Source organism: Brienomyrus brachyistius, chromosome 5 (genome assembly GCF_023856365.1).
Source record: "Brienomyrus brachyistius isolate T26 chromosome 5, BBRACH_0.4, whole genome shotgun sequence".
NCBI classification, from domain to species: Eukaryota; Metazoa; Chordata; class Actinopteri; order Osteoglossiformes; family Mormyridae; genus Brienomyrus; species Brienomyrus brachyistius.
Genome location: NC_064537.1, coordinates 21,580,776 through 21,602,456, shown reverse-complemented (window position 1 = coordinate 21,602,456; position 21,681 = coordinate 21,580,776). Strand labels below are relative to the sequence as shown.

General features: G+C 40.2%; 1 protein-coding gene across 2 annotated transcripts in view; it reads right to left on the bottom strand.

The window, feature by feature from the left end:
* ankfn1 (ankyrin repeat and fibronectin type III domain containing 1) overlaps nt 1–21,681 on the bottom strand; it is a 129,362-nt gene that overhangs the window by 95,488 nt on the left and 12,193 nt on the right. For both annotated transcript variants that reach the window (XM_049015562.1, XM_049015564.1), the window contains exon 5: nt 12,069–12,250. In XM_049015562.1, coding sequence (XP_048871519.1) covers nt 12,069–12,250 — 182 coding nt within the window. The remainder of the gene's footprint in view (nt 1–12,068; nt 12,251–21,681) is intronic.

The following is a 21,681-nucleotide window of genomic DNA, read 5'->3' as shown; positions in this document are numbered from 1 at the left end:
TCCGACTTATTGCCGCCCATGCGGACCAAACTCTGGCACCGGTCATACAGGGACCGAACCGCCCTTAAAAGGGAGCCCGGTACCCCATACTCCCGGAGCACTCCCCACAGGACCCCACGAGGGACACGGTCGAATGCCTTTTCCAAGTCCACAAAACACATGTAGACTGGTCGGGAAAACTCCCATGAACCCTCCAGAACCCTGCTGAGAGTATAGAGCTGGTCCACTGTTCCATGGCCAGGGCGAAAACCACACTGCTCCTCCTGAATCCGAGGTTCGACAATCCGGCGGACCCTCCTTTCCAGGACCCCCGAATAGACCTTACCAGGGAGGCTGAGGAGTGTGATCCCCCTGTAGTTGGAGCACACCCTCCGGTCCCCCTTCTTAAAGAGGGGGACCACCACCCCGGTCTGCCAGTCCAGAGGTACTGCCGCCGATGTCCACGCGATGCTGCAGATGCGTGTCAACCAGGACAGCCCCGCAGCATCCAGAGCCTTGAGGAACTCTGGGCGAATCTTGTCCACCCCCGGGGCCCGGCCACCGAGGAGCTTTTTGACCACCTCAGCGACCTCCACCCCCGAGATAGGCGAGTCCACCCCCAAGTCCCCACACTCTGCTTCCATATTGGAAGGCGTGTCGGTGGGATTGAGGAGGTCTTCGAAGTACTCCCTCCACCGACCCAAAACGTCCCGAGCTGAGGTCAGCAGCGCACCATCCCCACCATAAATAGTGTCGATGCTGCACCGCTTTCCCGCCCGGAGCCGCCGGATGGTGGACCAGAATCTCCTCGAAGCCGTCCGGAAGTCGTTCTCCATGGCCTCACCAAACTCCTCCCACACCCGAGTTTTTGCCTCAGCAACCGCCAAAGCCGCATTCCGCTTGGCCTGCCGGTAGCCGTCAGCTGCGTCTGGAGTCCCACAGGCCAGAAAGGCCCGATAAGACTCCTTCTTCAGCTTGACGGCATCCCTTACCACCGGTGTCCACCAGCGGGTTTGGGGATTACCGCCGCGACAGGCACCGACCACCTTGCGGCCGCAGCTCCGGTCAGCCGCCTCCACAATGGAGGCACGGAACATGGCCCATTCGGACTCAATGTCCCCCGCCTCCCCCGGGATATGGGAGAAGTTCTGCTGGAGGTAGGAGTTGAAACTCTCCCTGACAGGGGATTCCGCCAGACGTTCCCAGCAGACCCTCACTATACGCTTGGGCCTGCCAGGCCTGGCCGGCTTCCTCCCCCACCAGCGGAGCCAACCCACCACCAGGTAGTGATCGGTTGACAGTTCCGCCCCTCTCTTCACCCGAGTGTCCAAAACATGCGGCCGCAAGTCCGACGACACGACTACAAAGTCGATCATCGAACTGCGGCCTAGGGTGTCCTGGTGCCAAGTGCACATATGGACACCCTTATGCTTGAACATGGTGTTCATTATGGACAGTCCGTGACGAGCACAGAAGTCCAATAACAAAACACCGCTCGGGTTCAGATCGGGGGGGCCGTTCCTCCCAATCACGCCCCTCCAGGTCTCACTGTCGCTGCCCACGTGAGCATTGAAGTCCCCCAGCAGAACAAGGGAGTCCCCAGGAGGAGCGCTCTCCAACACCCCTTCCAAGGACTCCAAAAAGGTTGGGTATTCCGAACTGCTGTTTGGCGCATAAGCGCAAACAACAGTCAGGACCCGTCCCCCCACCCGAAGGCGAAGGGAGGCTACCCTCTCGTCCACTGCGGTAAACCCCAATGTACAGGCGCCCAGCCTGGGGGCAATAAGTATGCCCACGCCCGCTCGGCGCCTCTCCCCGCGGGCAACTCCAGAGTGGAAAAGGGTCCAACCCCCCTCAAGGAGACTGGTTCCAGAGCCCAAGCCGTGCGTCGAGGTGAGTCCGACTATATCTAGCCGGAACTTCACAACCTCGCGCACCAGCTCAGGCTCTTTCCCCATCAGAGAGGTGACATTCCATGTCCCTAGAGCTAGCTTCTGCAACCGAGGATCGGACCGCCTTTGGTCCCCGCCTTTGGCCGCCGCCCAGATCACCTCGCACCCGACCCCTATGGCCCCTCCCATGGGTGGTGAGCCCATTGGAGGGGGGACCCACGTGCCTTGTTCGGGCTGCACCCGACCAGGCCCCATGGGTGTAGGCCTGGCCACCAGGCGCTCGCCATCGAGCCCCACCCCCAGGCCTGGCTCCAGGGGGGGGCCCCGGTGACCCGCGTCCGGGCAAGGGAAAACGTGGTTCCAATATTTTTCTCATCATAAGGGGTTTTTGAGCCGTACTTCGTCTGGTTCCTCACCCAGGACCTGTTTGCCTTGGGTGACCCTACCAGGGGCATAAAGCCCCAGACAACATAGCTCCTGGGATCATTGTAACACGCAAACCCCTCCACCACGATAAGGTGTCGGCTCCAGGAGGGGGGCCTATAACAATATTTAAATTAATTCATAGGCTAATTCATTTTTTTCAGTAATTTTGCTTTAATCAGTTTAGCATAACTGTTAGGTGTACTGTTTCTGTCATGTCAATATTTAAAATAATAAATGAATAGCTTTTAATCAGTTAACTTGTTTGCGTGACATATGGTTTTAAACAGTATGCCTACATGCAGAACGGAACAAATATGTCCTATAGCATATAAACTATAAATCTATTGTGGGTTACATAACCTAATCGAGAAAAATAACAGTTGGCTAAATGTTGCATAGTGATCTCATTAACATCAAGTGTTGCTATTGAAAGACACTGCATAGACATCAGAGGTATGTCAAATCGATGTTTAGTAGCGATGTCTCTGTGACAGAGAGATGCCTTGCTTGCTGATGGATTTTCAAGCATTGCAGAGACACCATACCAATGCATGGTGTGCTATCGGGGTAGTTATATTATTTTAGTGTTGCTGCTGTGACAGTGTGAGACAACATAACTGTCAATTTTATCTATCATCGTACCTAATATCACCCATTCATTGCGCCAGCGCGCAGTAGGATGACGTTAGGTCATAAACAGAATATTAAGACAATAGACTGCATTTATCCATTAATATTTTCACGCAAAAGAAGAGAAACAATCCCATTTAAATTTCAGTACTTTTAACTGCATTATTTAATTTGAAAAGGTAATTAGTTGTATTGCTCATTACTGGCAAAAAACTATTTGGAATTATAGTCTATGTTATTCTATTTTCTATACAAAAGCTATATTTCTTGTATTGAAGATAATATATATATTATGGGGGCCAGCCCATCGCAGGGCACACTCACACACCAGTCACACACACATGCACACCTACGGGCAATTTAGCAAGTCCAATCAGCCTCAGCATGTTTTTGGACTGTGGGGGGAAACCGGAGTACCCGGAGGAAACCCCACGACAACATGGGGAGAACATGCAAACTCCACACACATGTGACCCAGGCGGAGACTCGAACCCAAGTCTCAGAGGTGTGAGGCATCAGTGCTAACCACTGCACCACCATGCCGCCCATATACATATATTCCATCCATTATCATAAACCCCTGAATCACAACTGGGGTCGCAGGGGAACCGTAGGCTGTCCCAGGAACAATGGGCGCAGGCGGGATCCAACCCTGGGCCATTGCCAACACACCGCAGGGCGCACACACACTCACAGGGCCAATTTAAACTCACCAATCAACCCATCCTGCATGCTTTAGGACCGGGGGAGGAAACCGAAGCCCTTGGTGACACGGGAAGAGCGTGCAAACTCCACACAGAGAGGAACTCTTCTTGCTGTGAGGCAGCAGCGCTAACCACTGCGCCCCCATGCCACCCGAAAAAATATATATTTCCAATACTATGTTTCTCTACTTTTATTTCCAACCTATTTCTGAAGCGTAGAATAAAATGGAAGAAAGACTTTGTCAGGACGATGGTCAGTTGTGATTCACAGAGTGCATACATTTCTAAAATCATTGCTAATTAAGTTGTACTTAACTCAGGATGGCTGCAATGTCTTCTGTACTTTATATGTTGACTTCAAGTACTGCCTACAGTTTACATTGTAATGAAGCAGTGCCTTATGTCATAAATAAATAGCATTGGGCTAAAATTAGCAGCCCAGTTCATATACCCTTTCCTTTCCAACTCAGCTCTAAACATAGCAGGCTTAATTTAACTATGTATCAAAATCATAGCATAAATTCTTGCAAAGATAATGCACCCTTGTGTATTTTCTGGCGAGCTCTAAAAATACAGTTAATTGCTGATGTGATTCAATTAATAAAAGGGAATCAAATGAGTAAAACAAAACAGGTCCCAAGGTAATGGAAAAAGGGCCAGTTTCTATGACAACTGTTGCAGTGCTGTTCCTGTGACAACGAGGGGTTTAGTTGGGGGGGGGGATGCAATTTAATCACCCCCTTCTTCAAATGACACACATTGCACTGAAAGTCACACACACATATGTAGATATATATTACACAGAAATACTAGATCACCAAAAGGTGAATGGATACTTGCTAACATATTTACCTGCTGAAAAAGAACAATATTTTAGATGTTCAGCCGACAGGGTTACGGATTCTAATCCAGTCCTCGCTTTGTGTACGCTAACCTTCCCTGTACCTGTGATTGCCTGGGTTTTTGCTGGATAATATAGCTTCATGCCACAATCCAACAAGTAGTGAATGAATATTCAATGAGATCAATGACCCAGCAGAGTCACATATGAAGGATGGGCAGGCATGTTGCACATGGCCTAATAAATATTACAAGACTAAACTCTATTCATGCATATGGGCACGTCTACCTCACTTCCAGTATTAAAAGCCCCTAAAGTGTAACCCGTCTGGCTGGTAAAAAACCTGAAACCTCAGCAGTACTGGAGCCCTGGCCTCCATGCCATTACAAACACTATAGAAAATAGGTGGGTACTTGTTCTAAAGTGACAACAAACTGTCATTGCTTCTGGGATGGGGCATCGGAAAAATACCATCTTCATTCTGAGTATGAGACAGTTCTTCCTCTAAGAAACAGTTATACTGCTATTGCAGTCCGACAGCTGCGGTGTAAAAGAAATACAAATGTCTTACAATCGCTTATTCTGCATAGGGGCAGCAGGGGAGCAGCCTGGAGCCTGTCCTTGGTAGCACAGGGCACAAGGCAGAGGTTAGCCCTGGAGTGGCTGCCAGTCTATTGCAGAGCACAGACACACAGCATGGCCAACTGAGATCCTGCACCATGCAGATCCAGATCGCATGGTCTGAGTGCAAAGCAGGGGCAGGCTATCTATCTATCTATCTATCTATCTATCTATCTATCTATCTATCTATCTATCTATCTATCTATCTGTCTGTCTGTCTGTCTGTCTGTCTGTCTGTCTGTCTGTCTGTCTGTCTGTCTGTCTGTCTGTCTACAGTATCTGTCTGTCTGTCTGTCTGTCTATCTGTCTGTCTGTCTGCCTGTCTATCTATCTATCTATCTATCTACAGTATCTGTCTGTCTGTCTGTCTGTCTGTCTGTTATTAAAACTAATCCATCATTGACTGAAAGTGACAGTCATGTAGAGCATGCAACGGATTCGGCTCAACTATGCTGATACCTATAGGGGGTCGCTCCCACTCTCCGCAAAGGCTAAATTAGGGTTAAGCAACTCCTGACTACTTAGAAGTAATACAAAGAATGAGAAACCTGAGTTTGTCAGAAAATGTGTCATTTTCAATCAGTACAGTACAGTATTACACGTACTTCCAATGACACTCAGCACTAAACAAAGCAGCCAAACCACTATTCACTATTATAACACAGCATGCTGGGAAATGTTAACAGAAATATACAAGTAGAAAGGTAGAAAGAAGCAGACGTCTCAGGCCTCGGGGTTAGTTGTGCTGGATATGTTGAATTCTTTTCCTTACCTTCTTTATTATTCCCAGTATTACCATCGACCTCGTAAGCTGCAACATTATAACTCTATTTGAACAAAAATTCCACTTCATCAATCTATAAGACAATAGAAAACACTCCTACAGTATGTTGTCTGACAAAGTGTTTCATACGTAAATTCATTTTCATGACTTTTTCAAAATAAAGCCAATCCGGAGATTACATTGCACACCTGAAATTAAACACTGTCAGCCACCAATGCAGATACGTGTCCATTTTAGCATTTGCTGCATTTCTATATTATGTGAAACAAAGTTATTACTACTTTTGCAAAAATATAATTAAAAATTCTATTTGCTAAATGGTATGTCCACACAGAACTGATCATATACATACGACTGTGGATTTTTTAAGTGATGAACTCATTTCCTGTGCATTGAAATAATAATATTATTAATAATAATAACAATAATATTACATACCATATCTGGATATTACAACAGAAACTACCAGTGTGGAAAGCTGGACATTGGCTTCGATGGCAGAGGACCAGTACAATATGTTTTGCATATATTTTATATTCCAATTAATGTGCCGTTTAGCATTTCAATATGAAAGTTGGCAGTGGTGTTTTTTAGTGCTTCTATTAGTGACTCCTGAACAAGTGACTCCTGAATAAGATCCAAAATGATCCATTTTTTAAGAGAGAGTTTGATGTTTTGCATATTTTTGTGACTTGCAGTATTCAACTGATTTAACAGTTTAAAAAAAATATGGTTTACATTCCCAGTAGTGTGTAACAATCGCAATAGCATAAGTGAATTTCATAAGTGAGTTTCATGCCTGTGGATGAATTTGTTTTTGTGTAATGACAGATTAAGGAAAATAAATATGTAAAATTTAAGATTATGCTGCTGCCACAATGATGTACTGAATAAGTGGTATTGAAGAGGAACATATATGGATTACATTTCTGCGAAAGCACCTGTATTGATACAAAATATTTGGAATATTGATTTTTCTTTTAAATGGTGGATTTGGAAGTTTTGGCTGAGATTAAAATGATATAGTCGTAGTGGTGTAGTTTATGTACTACATATATCAATATCAAGTTATAGAGATTGATTTTTGGAGACAGTTATTGCATGGGATAATTATTTTGACCCCCAGATTTCTGGATGCCTGCAGCTCAAGGAAGAAAAAAATAAAACATTACGTTAATGGTGCCAAAGGGTGCATTTTTCCAGTATTTCAGATTGTTCTCTGATTTCTACATTGAAAGTACATGACCTTGGTTTGGTCGAAAAATGCACAGACACAGTTTAACAGGCCCATTAACGACCCTATTATATGGGCTTAGAATGAAGCAAACCATTTTCCCATTTTTTTTTTGTAAGTTTATTAATATGTTGATAAGCTCTGCACTGATTGGCTGGTTTACAATAAGGCACTGTGATGACTCACACATAACCAACATCTCTACCGTGATGTGCCATATCGTTACATTTTGATCAACGACATACCACATTTATGACAGTGGTCCCATAAGATTACAACAGAGCTAAAAAAATTCCTTCAGCCTAGTGATATCATTGTGCGATGCATTACTCACATTTGTGGTGATGCTGGTGTAAACAAACCTACTGCGCTGCCTGTTGTGTAAATGTATAGCGGATAAAGCTTGATAATAATAGTAAACAACTAATAAACAACCAATACTAGCATAGTCATAACATTGTAATGTTCATCATAGTCATAGCATTGTAGCAAGAACATTGTAATTATTTTGCACTCATTCAACTAATGCTTTTGCAATGCTAATTTCGTCATGCAGTTTTCACCAAGAACTCCAAACAGCCTGCTGAGCAGCGAGTAACTGTGCTCTTTGCTATGAATCTGAATTTCTGCTTTCGAGTTAGGTATTTATTTAGCTAACCGAAAGGAGGCTACAAGCAGGACAGAAGTCTCTTGTCAATGTCAGTATCACAAACTTCATAATGTTGTTTACTACTCCCCTGCTAACCTGGGGTGTATTTCCCAAAAGCATAATTGCTAATAAAGTTAGCAACTTACATAACTGGAACCATGCAACTGGAAAACATACCCCTGAATAGGACTTACCATCTTAGCCTACTAGTAATGAATAACCTTACATCATTGGCTGTCAGTATATATATATTTTTCCCCACCAAGTGTAATTGTGGAAACTGGGCATGCATGACCTTCGTGAGAGAAAATATATGCTGCAGGTTGTGCAGGTCCATTAGGCTTAAACGTGGGCTGGTGTATGTTACATTTGGGGGCGTAGTTAGGACTGTTACAAAATATTCTAGGATTTTTGAATCAGCCCATTTTAATGCCTTCTATTGCATATATGCGGGATGTATATTTGAAAGACGGAACAACAGTGTTTGAGATGTCAGTTCCATGTACCGAGCTCTCCTTATCCAACTACGATGTGGTGAAGTCAGATTTTCAAACCTTTAACAACATTTGGTGACAGATGTGCTGTAATGGCTCACTGGCTGTCACCATGGATACACGCATCTAGAATAACGGATTTGAATCTTGACCTTGAGTCTGTTCGTTCCCACTGTCTGCTAAAGACATAACATGTGCTCTGTGATGCGCAGTCACATTTTGAAAGAGGCATCAAAAGTACTTGAACATAAAATCTGGTCACAATTAAATGTACTGCTTCCTACTAATAAAATCCTCAGTGTACTGCTTGAGCCACAGTTCAAAGAGTAAATAAGAATGAGCTTGTATGACAGGAACGTGGATCCAAAAGTATATATTTGTGTTAACAAAGACGCCTTGGAAGTAATATCTAAATGCACTGAGCTCAGTGGTTGTGTAAGATGACAACAGCCCCCCTAAATTCAGCACAAAATGAGGATTATACGTGTACCTTCACCTGAACCACTGAATTACAGCACCCTCTATTGGATGACAGAAGACAGACAGGATTTTGGAAAACATTTAAGAACAAGACTCAGGACATTCCCAGTAAAAAGGAATTTTCAATAAAACAGGCATGAAATAGTATTATATTGTAGTTCTTGTCATATTATTCAGAATACTTTGGCTGTAATTTATAATCAGCATTAAATGAACATACAGCAAAGCAGAGTGATAATGTCGCATCACGTGACCTGGCCACCAGACTAAATCCAGCAGAAATGGTTTTGGAGGAGTTTGACTGGAGAGTGAAGGAAAAGTAGCCAATGGGTGCTCAGCATATATACGGGACCTCCTTTAGGACAGCCGGAGAAAGTAGGGTCAGACAGTCCATGGAGCAATTGGGGTTATGGGCCTTGCCCAAGGGCCCAGTGGTGGCATCACACTGCTGACCACAGGATTTCGACCCATAGAGCTGCCCCACCAACAAATTACTATTTGAACAATAGTAATTAACTAATATTTTTAGTACTGGTAAGTGCGTAATGTATTATTTTATAGTAAAAAATAACTACATGGAATGAGTAAGTGTGTCCAAACTTTTGACTGGTACTACACACTGCTCACGAGGTCTTGGGATGCTTGCTTATTTTTGCAAATGTATTGGTTTCACAACAAAAGTACATTGACAAGCAATGTTTAAAATATCTGCATATTCCACACAAATCTTTTAATTGTCACCATTTTTTTGACTGATTCAATTTTGTTCTTGCCATTTTGCAATTAATTGCAATTTCAGTCACTTTCTCCCAAAGGAATAAAAAATGCAAATGTTTGGTATTTTATGATATTACAAAGGTGTTACTAATTAAACAGCACCCAATAAATGTTTTGTAACTCAGAACAGCTCCTTTAGAACTGTAATTTGGGTTTCAATTTATTAATACTTGAAATGAATGCTTCACTTAAAACTACTTTTTGTATTTTTTGTAGACAAATGAATAAAAACAACAAATTAGTCGTACTTTTACTGAATCAGGCAAGCGTCCCAAGACTTACTGTGAGCACTGAATATGTTGTAGGTAGATAGGTAGGTAAGTAGGTAGATAGATAGATAAATAGACAGGCAGGCAGGCAGGCAGATAGATAGATAGATAGATAGATAGATAGATAGATAGATAGATAGATAGATAGATAGATAGATAGATAGATAGATAGATAGATAGATAGATAGATAGATAGAGCTGGTATGCTAACACATCTGTGACAGATGAGTGACAGACACAGATGAGGCATGTTAATTAAAACTCATACACAGTCCACTCTCATCAATATAATCTGTATCAAAGTGTACACAATAGGGCCATTGTGTACACACAATTGGACCGAAAGCACAGAATGCCGGAATGTCATTCTGAATTATATCTCAATGTCAGATCCAAAGCATTAGTCACTAAAATTATGTACCAGCATATTATATGAATTAACATAAAATTGCACTGTCTGTTTTAACTATGTATGTTTTGAATAGTCTATAGTAGTAAAAATTTTGCTCACATGTAATATCGAACAGTAATTTTTGGCTCTTATGCAGACCTGCAAGTGTTTTTCCATGTATTTCTGTATAACATGTAAGTTTTATCCTATTGAAGATAACAGCCTTAGAGGCCATTACAACACATAATGATGTTTCTGCTAGACACTTCTGTACAGTAGGGGGTTTAAATGCTTTGCTAGGCTATTTCCTTGGGTGATTTTTTGTGTGATGAAACAGTCATTTTGCCAAGTGGGAGACCCATTAGTCTCTCGGTGTAGTGCACATCACTGGATTTTATTATGATATTAGGCTCAAACACCCAGGACAGCAATATCACACTAATGCCATTCTGAAGATGATGTAACTAGAAACTGGCTATTTCTATATAGAGTCAAATTGTATTTATCTGGATTAGGCTATAGAGGCTTCAAAAATGGTCGAAAAAAGTAATCTAATACAGTAGTGCAGGCCCTAGGTATTATATATGGTAAATCCCACGCAAAGTTTTTAAAATTATATGCCTGGTATAGCACAGGTTTTATTTTTATGCCTTAACCTGCATAATTTACCCTAAAATGAAATGCACAAGTACTGTAAAAATTCTATACACGTAGGTTATTGGCTCAAATATATAAGCAGAGATTTCTGATGAACACATAGTCCAGTCTCTCCCACCTGCTGCATACTGAATGTTTTGCATTCGCTATTTTGCATAAGGAAAAAGATTTTAAGTTCAGAGTTAACAGAGTGATGCTCAGATGCCTGCATCCTTAAAGATGACGGGACACCGTGACATTTACCAAGCGGTAAAGAGATTCCATCCTGTCACACACTAACAAAGCTAATGGGGGTACAGCTCCATATAGTGAGCTACATCCACACCATTGTTTGTGTTATCACCCACAGAGACTGTGCACTGACACTTCGATCACTTACATAGACGTGGAACATAATCTCTGACCTCAAACAGCTCAATTACACAGCATATTGGCTAGAATGGTCCCACCAACAGGCCAAGTTGATAAAATATTTATTTTACTGATATGAATCAGAGCCTATGGGGCTCAATTTCTGGAATCTAAAGACCCTGTCTGAGGTAATCATATCCATGGTTCCATTTTCCCCACCTTTTTACCTACAAAGTACATCATTTTGACTTTTTAACAAGCATTTTAACATCACTGGATTAAACTAATAATAAAGTCATCTGAATATTGTACTACGTATAATATCTTTGAATGTGGAACATAGGAGTTGAATCAAAAACACAACTCCATCTTTGAGGCTTTTAGGTGTTTTCTGACAGATCTATTAACGTTCGAGGGGGAGATCCAAGGGGCAAAAGATTATTTTATGGCAAAATATTGCTGTTTTAAACTTTCTTAGACATAACATACAGTTCAAGGTTCACTTACAAGGTGGATACATCCAATATTTCTTATTGCTCTGAAGTTAACTGAAGATTGAATAGCAAAGGTAATTCCAGCAGTGGACACACTGTGCCCTCATTACACAACACTAATGAGCGGCCAGTTCCTGTCCTCATCTATGCTCTATGCTCTGTTATTTACTACCATGCAGGCAAAACTGTTTTCCCATTAAAATGTTGGCAGGAACTATGAAGCTATGTTTTTATATCTCATTGAAATGTTGCCTTTACATGGCTTGGATCATGCCTCTGGTCAGATCTGTTCATTCCTGCTTTAAAATAAGAGCAGAGGTCGGAAAGTTGATGGAAAGTTCAGCTCAGCTGCCAGTGATGGAAAAATGCTGTGGGAGCAGGACAGGATCTTTTACCTGAGGAGTTCCAGTGAAGTCCACCCGGACTGGCAGCCACACGGCGTCGCTTCCGCACGCTCACTGCTCCCTGGCTGGAGCCCCGTGGAGTGTGTGCTGAGCGAGGAGTAGAGGAGGCGACCAAGACAGGGGACAGAGACTGTGCGGACGTAGACAGGAATACGGCTTCTCCATCCAGACATCTGGAGACAGAAACGTGCCCCATCTTCATCATATTTCTTTGGCAAATAGACAATGTGATTTGATATTTCTTATACTCATCAACTATTTTAGCTTTGCCACAAATGTTTTTCAAGATTATCTTTAAAACGGCACGTTGTTTCGACGAGGCCCCTAGAGCTAAACACTTTTCTTTTTTAGTTGACAAGCTGACATGATTTTGCTTTCACAATATTTACAGAAAGCCACTTTTCCAGTGTGAGCCTTTTTAAAAACAATATTCTAGAAAGCTCTAAAGCATGCCATGAGGACCCCACTTGAAATAATCATTAATCAAGGAAAACGATAACAACAACATTTACCCCACACGCACACTAAAAATACTTCATATTTTAAATATTTTAGCATTTTTTTAAGTGTTGAGTTCAAACACTTTGTTTCACAAGAAAACTGTAAGATATACCATGACCATATTAGTCATTAAATAAGACTGACTGGGACTATTGTACTTGCAGGAGCTGGATAATACATAATAATGACAACTTTCACATATTAGGTAATGAAATCTCTCAGAAACAACACCCATTACAATCTCGTTGTGACGTCATTGTCTTTTCAAAAACACTTGCAAATAACAGTATCAATCTGGTAATGGTTTTACAAATTCTTATGCCTGATATACTGTATTATAACATGGGTAACAAGCAAGCAGGTTAAATTTACCTAATAATTACTCAGGTTTTACATATTTCAAATTAATTTCAAGCATGAACTAAAAAGTTGCATTTCATTCATTTTGCTTGCATAAAATGTGGCTGTATATTAAAGGAAGCCAACCCTGTGCAACCAATTTTAATTTCAAAACCATTGAAATTGTTATAATCACACTTTACAAAAAAGGAGTTTGAAAGGCAGAACACACTATAAAAGTAACTGATGTTAAATACTTTAAGCATATAGTGAGAAACCAGCCACAATCCATCTCCTTTTTTCAGTTTTAGCAAAGTTAGAAGGGCATCACAGCTTTCGGTTTTAACAGTGTACTGCACATTAAAGCGTCACACCCAGTCCTAGAGGTACCTGCCATCTGAGACTGCATAGCTGTAGCTTTTCCGGGATCCTTTTCGGTAGGATCCAGACTTTCGTTGGCCGATAAAAAACTCCAGAATCTTTCGAAAACCAAACATTGTGTCTCTCCTGCTTCTTTTCAGTGCAGCTGAGCTGGGAATGCCTATTGGCCCCACAGGACTGCCACGCTAAGGCTCGTGTGCAAGAGACCACTGGATACCTTCATCTTTCGATATAATTTCCTGTAGCTGCCCATACTCAAAGGACCGGTCTGCAACATAATCACAGGTAGAGCTTCCGCACAAGAGCCAACTGCCCTCTCAAGGCTCAGAACAAATCATGCATATTGCATTATGCCTTTATTCAAATCGACTGATGGAGCTTGAATGCTGAGGAGACCACAGAGAATCAAGGACGATGGACATTCAAACATCTGGTGGTGGAGCGGATAACATGCAAGACGGTGCATGATTTGACGAAGGGAGTATTTATTTGCTCTTTCGTAATGCTGAAAGCACTTTAGTAACCCAGGACACTTTCATCATAGAAACAAAGAGAAAGGTCCAAACCAGGGCTCTAAACAGCATCTTTTTCTATCCTTTTAAACTTTAATAAGGCCCTTATAATAGCCAGCTGAGGGATATTATAATTGTTACCATTTATCACTAAATTTCAGGTCATCATTAAACTCCTCTCCACCCAAAAAAAAACTATTACACCTCAAAGCTATGCACATCCTTTAAATAACCGAGTAACCAAACACTGAAAAAAGCTCCACAGAAAGAGGCAAACAAAAACATTGCTTGCTGCCATGCATTAAGTTTCCTGGGGTACAGAGTGTATCCTGCCTCAAGAATATTATTTTGAACTTTTGCAAATGAAATGCTTTGTAACACATATGAAAGCAAGAGCTAATCAAGAGCAAATTCCACAGTCATCCAGCAGTATGCCTGAACTTTCCATTACTAAATGCACAGACCATTGTCTATAATGCAACAGCATTGCCAAAGCAGCACTATTACACACTGTGAGATGTCTTGGGGAAAATATATATAGACGGCTTTGGCGCCATATTTTCTGACCTCAACTCGGCTATAAGCTTGGAAGTGCAATGAGCAGAACTGCATTGGTCAACCATACAATAATGCATGGCTGTCTACTACTAAATGGACCCCAAAGATCCCAAGGGCAGACTAAACACAGCAAAGTCAAAAGCGGACCACTGCACCCGCTCCAAACAGCTCTAGAATGACAGGCCACCCGCATATAGTAGACAAGCAGGAATCCAGAGGAGCAGAACAAAATACACCAGGAAAAAAAATAATGTTACAGCAGGTAATTAACTAGAAATTATTTGGATTAAATTAATTCTGGAAAATATACTTTAATGCAAAAACCAAGTGCAGACAGATGAATCCTTTCATCTTCTGACCCAATACTCCAAAACTCCGTAAAAGTACAAGCAGAGTATGAAAGACCAAAAGACACCTGATGTAACAATTAATGTCCTGAAGCAGAATCATTTTATTTTTAATCATTAGCTGGCTTTCACAATAAACCCTTTTAAGCAAAAACAATCACTTTGCTATTGCATTATTCTTCAGTTGTTAAAAAAAAAGACAAGTAGATGTCTACACAAGACAGTGCTTATAAATAAATTTGCATGTTTTATATTCTTCAAAGCGTTTTATGTTGGGCTTAAAAGATAAAGGGGAAGTTTGATTACATTCCCACAAAATGCCAGTCTCTAATCAGAGTAACTTCAATATAAACTGTACAATGTGAACAGATGGAAAGTAAAAAGAAATTAATCTCATGAGAACAGTTCAGTCTAATATGAATTTTGACTTTCTTAAAACTATAGTGAACATAACATTTTCTGTGAGCATTATCTCCAAACCAGAGAATACTGTCCACATATACGGACAAAAGTATTTGGGTACCTGGCCATTTCGTCTACGAGAACTTTTATGACATCCCATTCTAAATCCATAGGTATCAATATGGTGTTGGTTCCCCCTTTGCAGCTATAACAGGAGTGTGTCTGTGGGAATTTTTCCATTCATCTAGAAGAACATTTGTGAGGTCCACTGATGTTGGACATGAAGGTCTGGCTCGCAATCTCCGTTCTAGTTCATCCCAAAGGTGTCCGATGTGGTTGAGGTGAGGGCTCTGTGCAGGCCAGTAAAGTTCCTCCACACCAGACTCATCCAACCATGTCTTTATGGACCTCGCTTTATGCACTGGGGCGCAGTCATGCTGGAACAGAAAAGGGCCTTCCTTCTCCAAACTGTTCCCACAAAGTTGGAAGCACAGAATATTGATGCCTATGGACTTGGAATGGAATGTCACAAAAGTTCCTGTAGGTGTAATGGCCAGGTGTCCCAATACTTTTGTGCATGTAGTGCATCCAAAGTAAAACTATTTCCCATGTGCAGCTATCTGTGATAACAATATCAACCTTTAATGCATTCCAACTTCATATCACAGACGAGCTCTTATCAAAACTATCTAAAGCTCAGAACATTATATAAAATTGGGCAGTCATTTGCTGATTTGGTTGTATCAGTCCTACTGTGAAAGTAGGTCATTAAATAGCCAGGTTAACTGGTAGCCAAAAGTTTCTGGTTGCCTGTATTCATAGGCCTACCAATGAGAAATTGCCTCCCATGCAGTTTTTAACTTCTCTGGCTGCACTGCTGATTATGGACTTGAGTCTGGAATCAAATATTACACTGGCTTGAAAAACAGGAGAGTGGAATCAGCCACTGGTAAAATGATCTGATATATTTCAATATAAATTGAATAATATGAACAGTTGGAAAGCAAATCCAAATGTTACACTTTTCACTGTATATTAAAATATCATATGCAGTAAAATTATTGCACAAAGTCGTATTTTTTACATCACCTTACTGCAAATAATAAATTGTACTGAAGTTGTATTTTTTCCAGTGATTTGCCATGGAAATATCCCAACACCAACACAACACGGTGAACCTTTAACGACTAATGAGGATTATGATGAAAAACAAATAAAAATTTCAGAGGATTTCTATTCAGAATTACTAAAAAATGTTAAAAATCACATATCTAAAACAGTTTAAATGTTTTTTTATGCAGTGAGTGATACATTGTACTTTTCCAGCAAAAAGAAGCTCCAGTTTAAAAAATAATTGCAAACACATATACACAGTTCATTATCACTTGATTATTACCTACAAATCATGCTTATAAAACGATTTCTCACTTTCCGCTCTGGGTATTTTCACTGAAGCTGCTCAGGGTGAATGTAAAAGTGGAAGCTCCTCCTTCTGGTCTCAGATGAAGGTCCTTCACCGCTAAGCCACCTGCCGCCTCTCTGTTCTCCTCTGCTCTGCTAATTTGTTTCTGCTTGGAATAATTTTCTATTATCACTGAATATATTCAGTTGCCTGGCCTTCAACTTATGCTGGAACGACGTCAGGGGCTAGACATCCTTCCAAGGAAGTTACGATCAGTGAGCAGATACGATAAGTGAGATTTATACAAGCCGGCTAATTCACAGAAGCACTTCATTGGAGCCAGATCCAGAAACACACAAATGCCAGCTATGCTTCTGAGGGGAACTCAATGCTTTGTTTCTGCAAAAGTAAAAGTTGATAAAATTCAGATGATGCTATCACAGAACTATTGCTATGGAATTAATGTTTTTAGCATCACTTAAGTAATGGTTTCAGACTGGATTCTTAATGGTTATTTGTATGTAGCTAAGCGCTGAAATATGTAAATGCATTGGCAATTTGTGGTTCAGCTTTGAGCAGCTTGGTGACAGCAATACACAAATACATTTCTAATACATCCACCTATAGGGACAATTAGCTGTCTTCTGTGGTGATAATTATAATGCGTAATTCATAATTAAGTACACAGAAACACACGAAGTTCCACACAAATCACTACACATGTTGATAAGCTGAGCTTCAGCCAGAAAGCTCAATACAGCACGCATCCAGAGGCGAAGACCATGAACTCATTACCTGGGTGGGAGATTTTCTCTCATGGTGTCTAATGGGCCCCAATAAAAGGCTAATGGCGCCCAGGACTGATTTTGGTGAAAGGCTATCAGGTACCTGAACTTATTAGAGTCCTTGGCTCTACCTCACCACAGAGGTGAAGCTCAGTGTCTTGAGAATTACTGCAGTTAGGCAGCTAATTTGCATGACATAATATTACATTGTGCACCATAGCTTCCCAAACTGGGTTGTTTTGCTAAAATTATGATTTAAGGATGCAAAAGAGTTTTAATGGACAGCCCAATCATATCTCAGAAAATAATGTACATGCAGATCTTACAGAAATTAAATTATACATAATTATACATCATTCCAGCTGGGGCAGGCTTCAAAATTAAATTTTATCCTGTTTTAATAACCACTGCTTTTCCAAAAAAGTTCAGCTTTTGCAAGTCAATCAAGTGTTCTTCATATAATGATGATAAATTATACAAATTAGAAGACTGTAATTTGTCATTTATATGCCTTATAGCAAAATATTTCCAACATGTTCATTAATCTTATTTTACATACTTAAAATTAAATATAATTTTTCATCTGAGTTAAATAATTTAACGAAAAAAACCAAAAACACATAAATTTAAGCAGGTAAGAAAACACTGCTCCACATCACTCGGCCTGTTTCTACTGTAGTGAAACAGGCAGAATGGAAACTCTCTGCGCTTTTACGTGAATTCTTATAGCCTGCTTGAAATTTTCCTCGTTCATCCAACTGTTCCCCTTCAATGACTAAAAAACAAAATCACATTGTACCCTTGTCCACAAATAAGAACATTAGTGAGGAACACCCACCAAACTTTGTGCTAGGCATCATCCAAAACACCTTAGAGGACAAGGCACTTTAACCTCTTCACTCACCACCCTAACCTCTTTATTAAATACACGTTTTTTTTTTTTTATTATTTAAGCAAAATAATATAATAACAAGCTGGGTCTAATGCAAAGTCCAAGAAATATGTTTTCATAAAAATGGAATCACATCATAGTGTACTTAACAGGGCTCTGCACTGACATCATTGACCTGACAGACTCAAAAACAACAAAATTATGTCACAGCTGTTAAAAAATACTGTCTCACTTGATATAAATAAAATGTTTTAATATAATACATTATAATATCAAAACAATATCTAGGCAGGAAAAAAGACTTATGCATTGCCTTTTATTATTATTATTTCCAAGCACTGTATCACATTCTTAAAGAATTGATTGCAATGACAGGCCTAAAAAGGTGCTACAGTCACAAAATGAGACAAATCCAGGCAGGGAAACCGGACTGTGTACAGGTCTATGCCTCCTTTTCTGTAAAATATCCACCTGTATTAAAAAATATATGATGGAATTACAAATGCATCAGTAATTAAAATTTGCATATAGTAAAACAGTAATCATTGTAGCACATCTCACTGTAAATGTAAATGTATAAATGTTAGGTTGTGTAAGTTATTTTAGCTAAATGACTCAGCATGGCACCAGTATTTCGGTGTATCATATGTCAGTATGGCAATCTAGCCTGCCGATTCATTTTAGAATGTAGACCAGCCTGTTTTTACAAAGACGAAAAGTGTAGCATGTGAGAATGAGCTTAAAATTATTATATTCAATAGACAAATGTCTGCCAAAACAAACATGTCAAGAAAATATGTATCTTTATCCATTTTCAAATCTTTCTCAACAACTCGCATACAAGATATAGCTAATACAACTAAGTCAGTCTTATCACCATATTTATTGTTATATTGAAACAAGCACTTAAATGACAACCCCAGTTAAGACATTCATCATACTAGAATTAACAAAGAATATTTAACATTCCTGTGGATTTGTTCTCTAAACACTTAAAGAACAACTGTCACACCCCTATCACTTTTCACTGAAAAAAAGGAATTCATTCTACAAATAAACATTTTATATATCACAACACTTGACTTCAGCATAAGAAACCTAAAAAAAATGTCACTCATACTGCAGAAAGCCTCCTTGTGACATTGTAATAAAATCACTGACAAATAACATTAATGATAACAGTTTTGTTTAATGTAATACCACTGCACTCTAGTGGCAAAACTGGAAAATGGCAGCTGTAATGTAAGCAAGTTGTGGAAACATGCAGATGCTCAATTAATAACGAGCTATTTTTTCCTTTTTTATTTTGTTTCTTTAAGATTTATTTAACATTAGCAGTAGTACAGTGTATATTAATGCAAGCAGTAAAACTGTTAAAAGGGGAAACTAAAAGGCAAGATTTCTTATTATTTTAATACTGTCTCCGTGAACAGCTAGTTCACACTAGCAGCTGTGCATTTTAAAGAGGATATTTATCTAGTTTAAAACAGACAAACAAATAAACACATTGCTGTTGCTGCTGATTACTATTTAAGAATCCACTTGGGTGAACTGTGAAGAGGGTGGCTATGTGTTCTGTGTACTTAGACTTTTATTTTCCTTTTTTTGTTACTTGATTATTGTTTTTATGCAAAGACTTTTTTTTCCATAAACTCTTTCTGTTCATGTAATCCTTGATGTCCTTCCCTGTGCCAGTCCTCCACCCCTTAATCCACGTTAATAACGGAAAAGCTTGTTGTGGCAAATGACATTAACTGTGTCTGATCATTTTCCTCTGGTGTTCCATTTTCCACACAGATCAGAATTTGCCCTGTATATAACTGGAATATACAGATATATACTTAGATTTTTAAAAATTAACCAGTCGCACAGTTTTCTGTGATTTATTGTCATTAAATCATGACTACTACCTAAATAATACTACAACCTATAAATATTTATTTGTTAAATTAAACAGGAGTACATGGGTCTGTTACACAAACACATTACCAGAGCATAATAATTCTAATTTATTTTTTTAATTAGTTTGAAGTCGGACTAAGATTATAGAACCTCATTGTCTAAATGGTTTGGGGCAGTTAAACAAAAGTATTTCAAAAAATCCAAGGAAAGGGCTACGAAGATGAGAAAAATGACAAGACTAACAAATAACTAAGCAAAAATATAGACATTATCATAGAAATTGTTGTGGCTTACATGGATAAATTTGAAAGATTTAAAAACATTTTTTTGTGTTACCGATGTGCTCGTCTCGCAGGCCGTCGCACTAGAAAACTGGACTGAGCCAGACCCAGAGGATGCTCCGCTAGAGAGCAGGCGTTCAGAGGCTGCCGTTTCCCTGCTTGGCCAGCAGTTGTCGCTGACCACACCATTCCTAGTGTTTAAGTTCTTTGTGATTGTTTACAACCTACGCCTGATCCTTGTTAGTCTTAGCCCTAGTGTTTGGTTTATTGTCAACCACCCAGTGCGACTCGCAAATTTTGAAGTACGGTACTTCAAAATTGACAACAAAAACCAAAGCATGGCAAACTGCAAACTATGCTCTGCTAAAATATCAAGAGGAGGCACGAAAACAAGTTGAAATGCCACAAGCCCCATAAACTAGACTCTGAACCGAATAAATCCCTGAGGCTTACATTGAAAAAACAATTCTCACTGCTCTCACTGCTTCTCTCGCTTCTCTAAAAGTCTTAGCCAACTACCACTGGTTCAGAGCCAGGTCACACAGACAAAGCTCAATTGCAAATGCAAATGAAGGACAGCTGTGAGTATATCCTTATTTATATATTTCAGTTGCAACAGAAGAATCATGAATAGCATATGTTTAAACTATGGCAGGAAGGGGCTGTGTGAGGCTCAGTAGGTCAGGATGGTGTTCCTGTGATTGGAAGGTCATTGGTTCAAATCTCAGTTGTCAGAATAATTTCACTGCTGCGCCCCTGAACAAGGCTTTTAACCCCCTATTGCTCTAAGGACTATATGGACCCTGTTTTCTTACAAATCGCATGTTGCTTTGTATAAACATGTCTGCTGAATCACTAGAATGTAAAATATAATATTCAGATTCTAGGGAAGAGCATTTTGGTCAGAATTTTCATTATGCTTTGTTTCATTTTCTGCTCCATTATGTATCTCATTATGTTCAACATGGAAGTTCTCATTAAGTCTCGGGATAGATCCCTAACAGTCAGAATTAGTAACAATTCTGCAGTTGAAAAAAAGATTTATAATTGTCATAGAATAATTTACCCTAAACCTGTAGTATAATTAACTCATCTTCCCACACTTTCCCAGGTTAAGGCAGGGATCCAGCCATTCAGAGGAGTCTTGTGACCATTTTGGAGGTAGTGGGACTAAATTTTATAACTAGGCACACCAGTGTAACTATGCAAATATGCCATCCATTTTTTGTTAAAAAAAAAAACATTGTCATATATCATGTGAAACACCTGGCGAGAGCCAGAGTTGGTGTGTGTGTGTGTGGG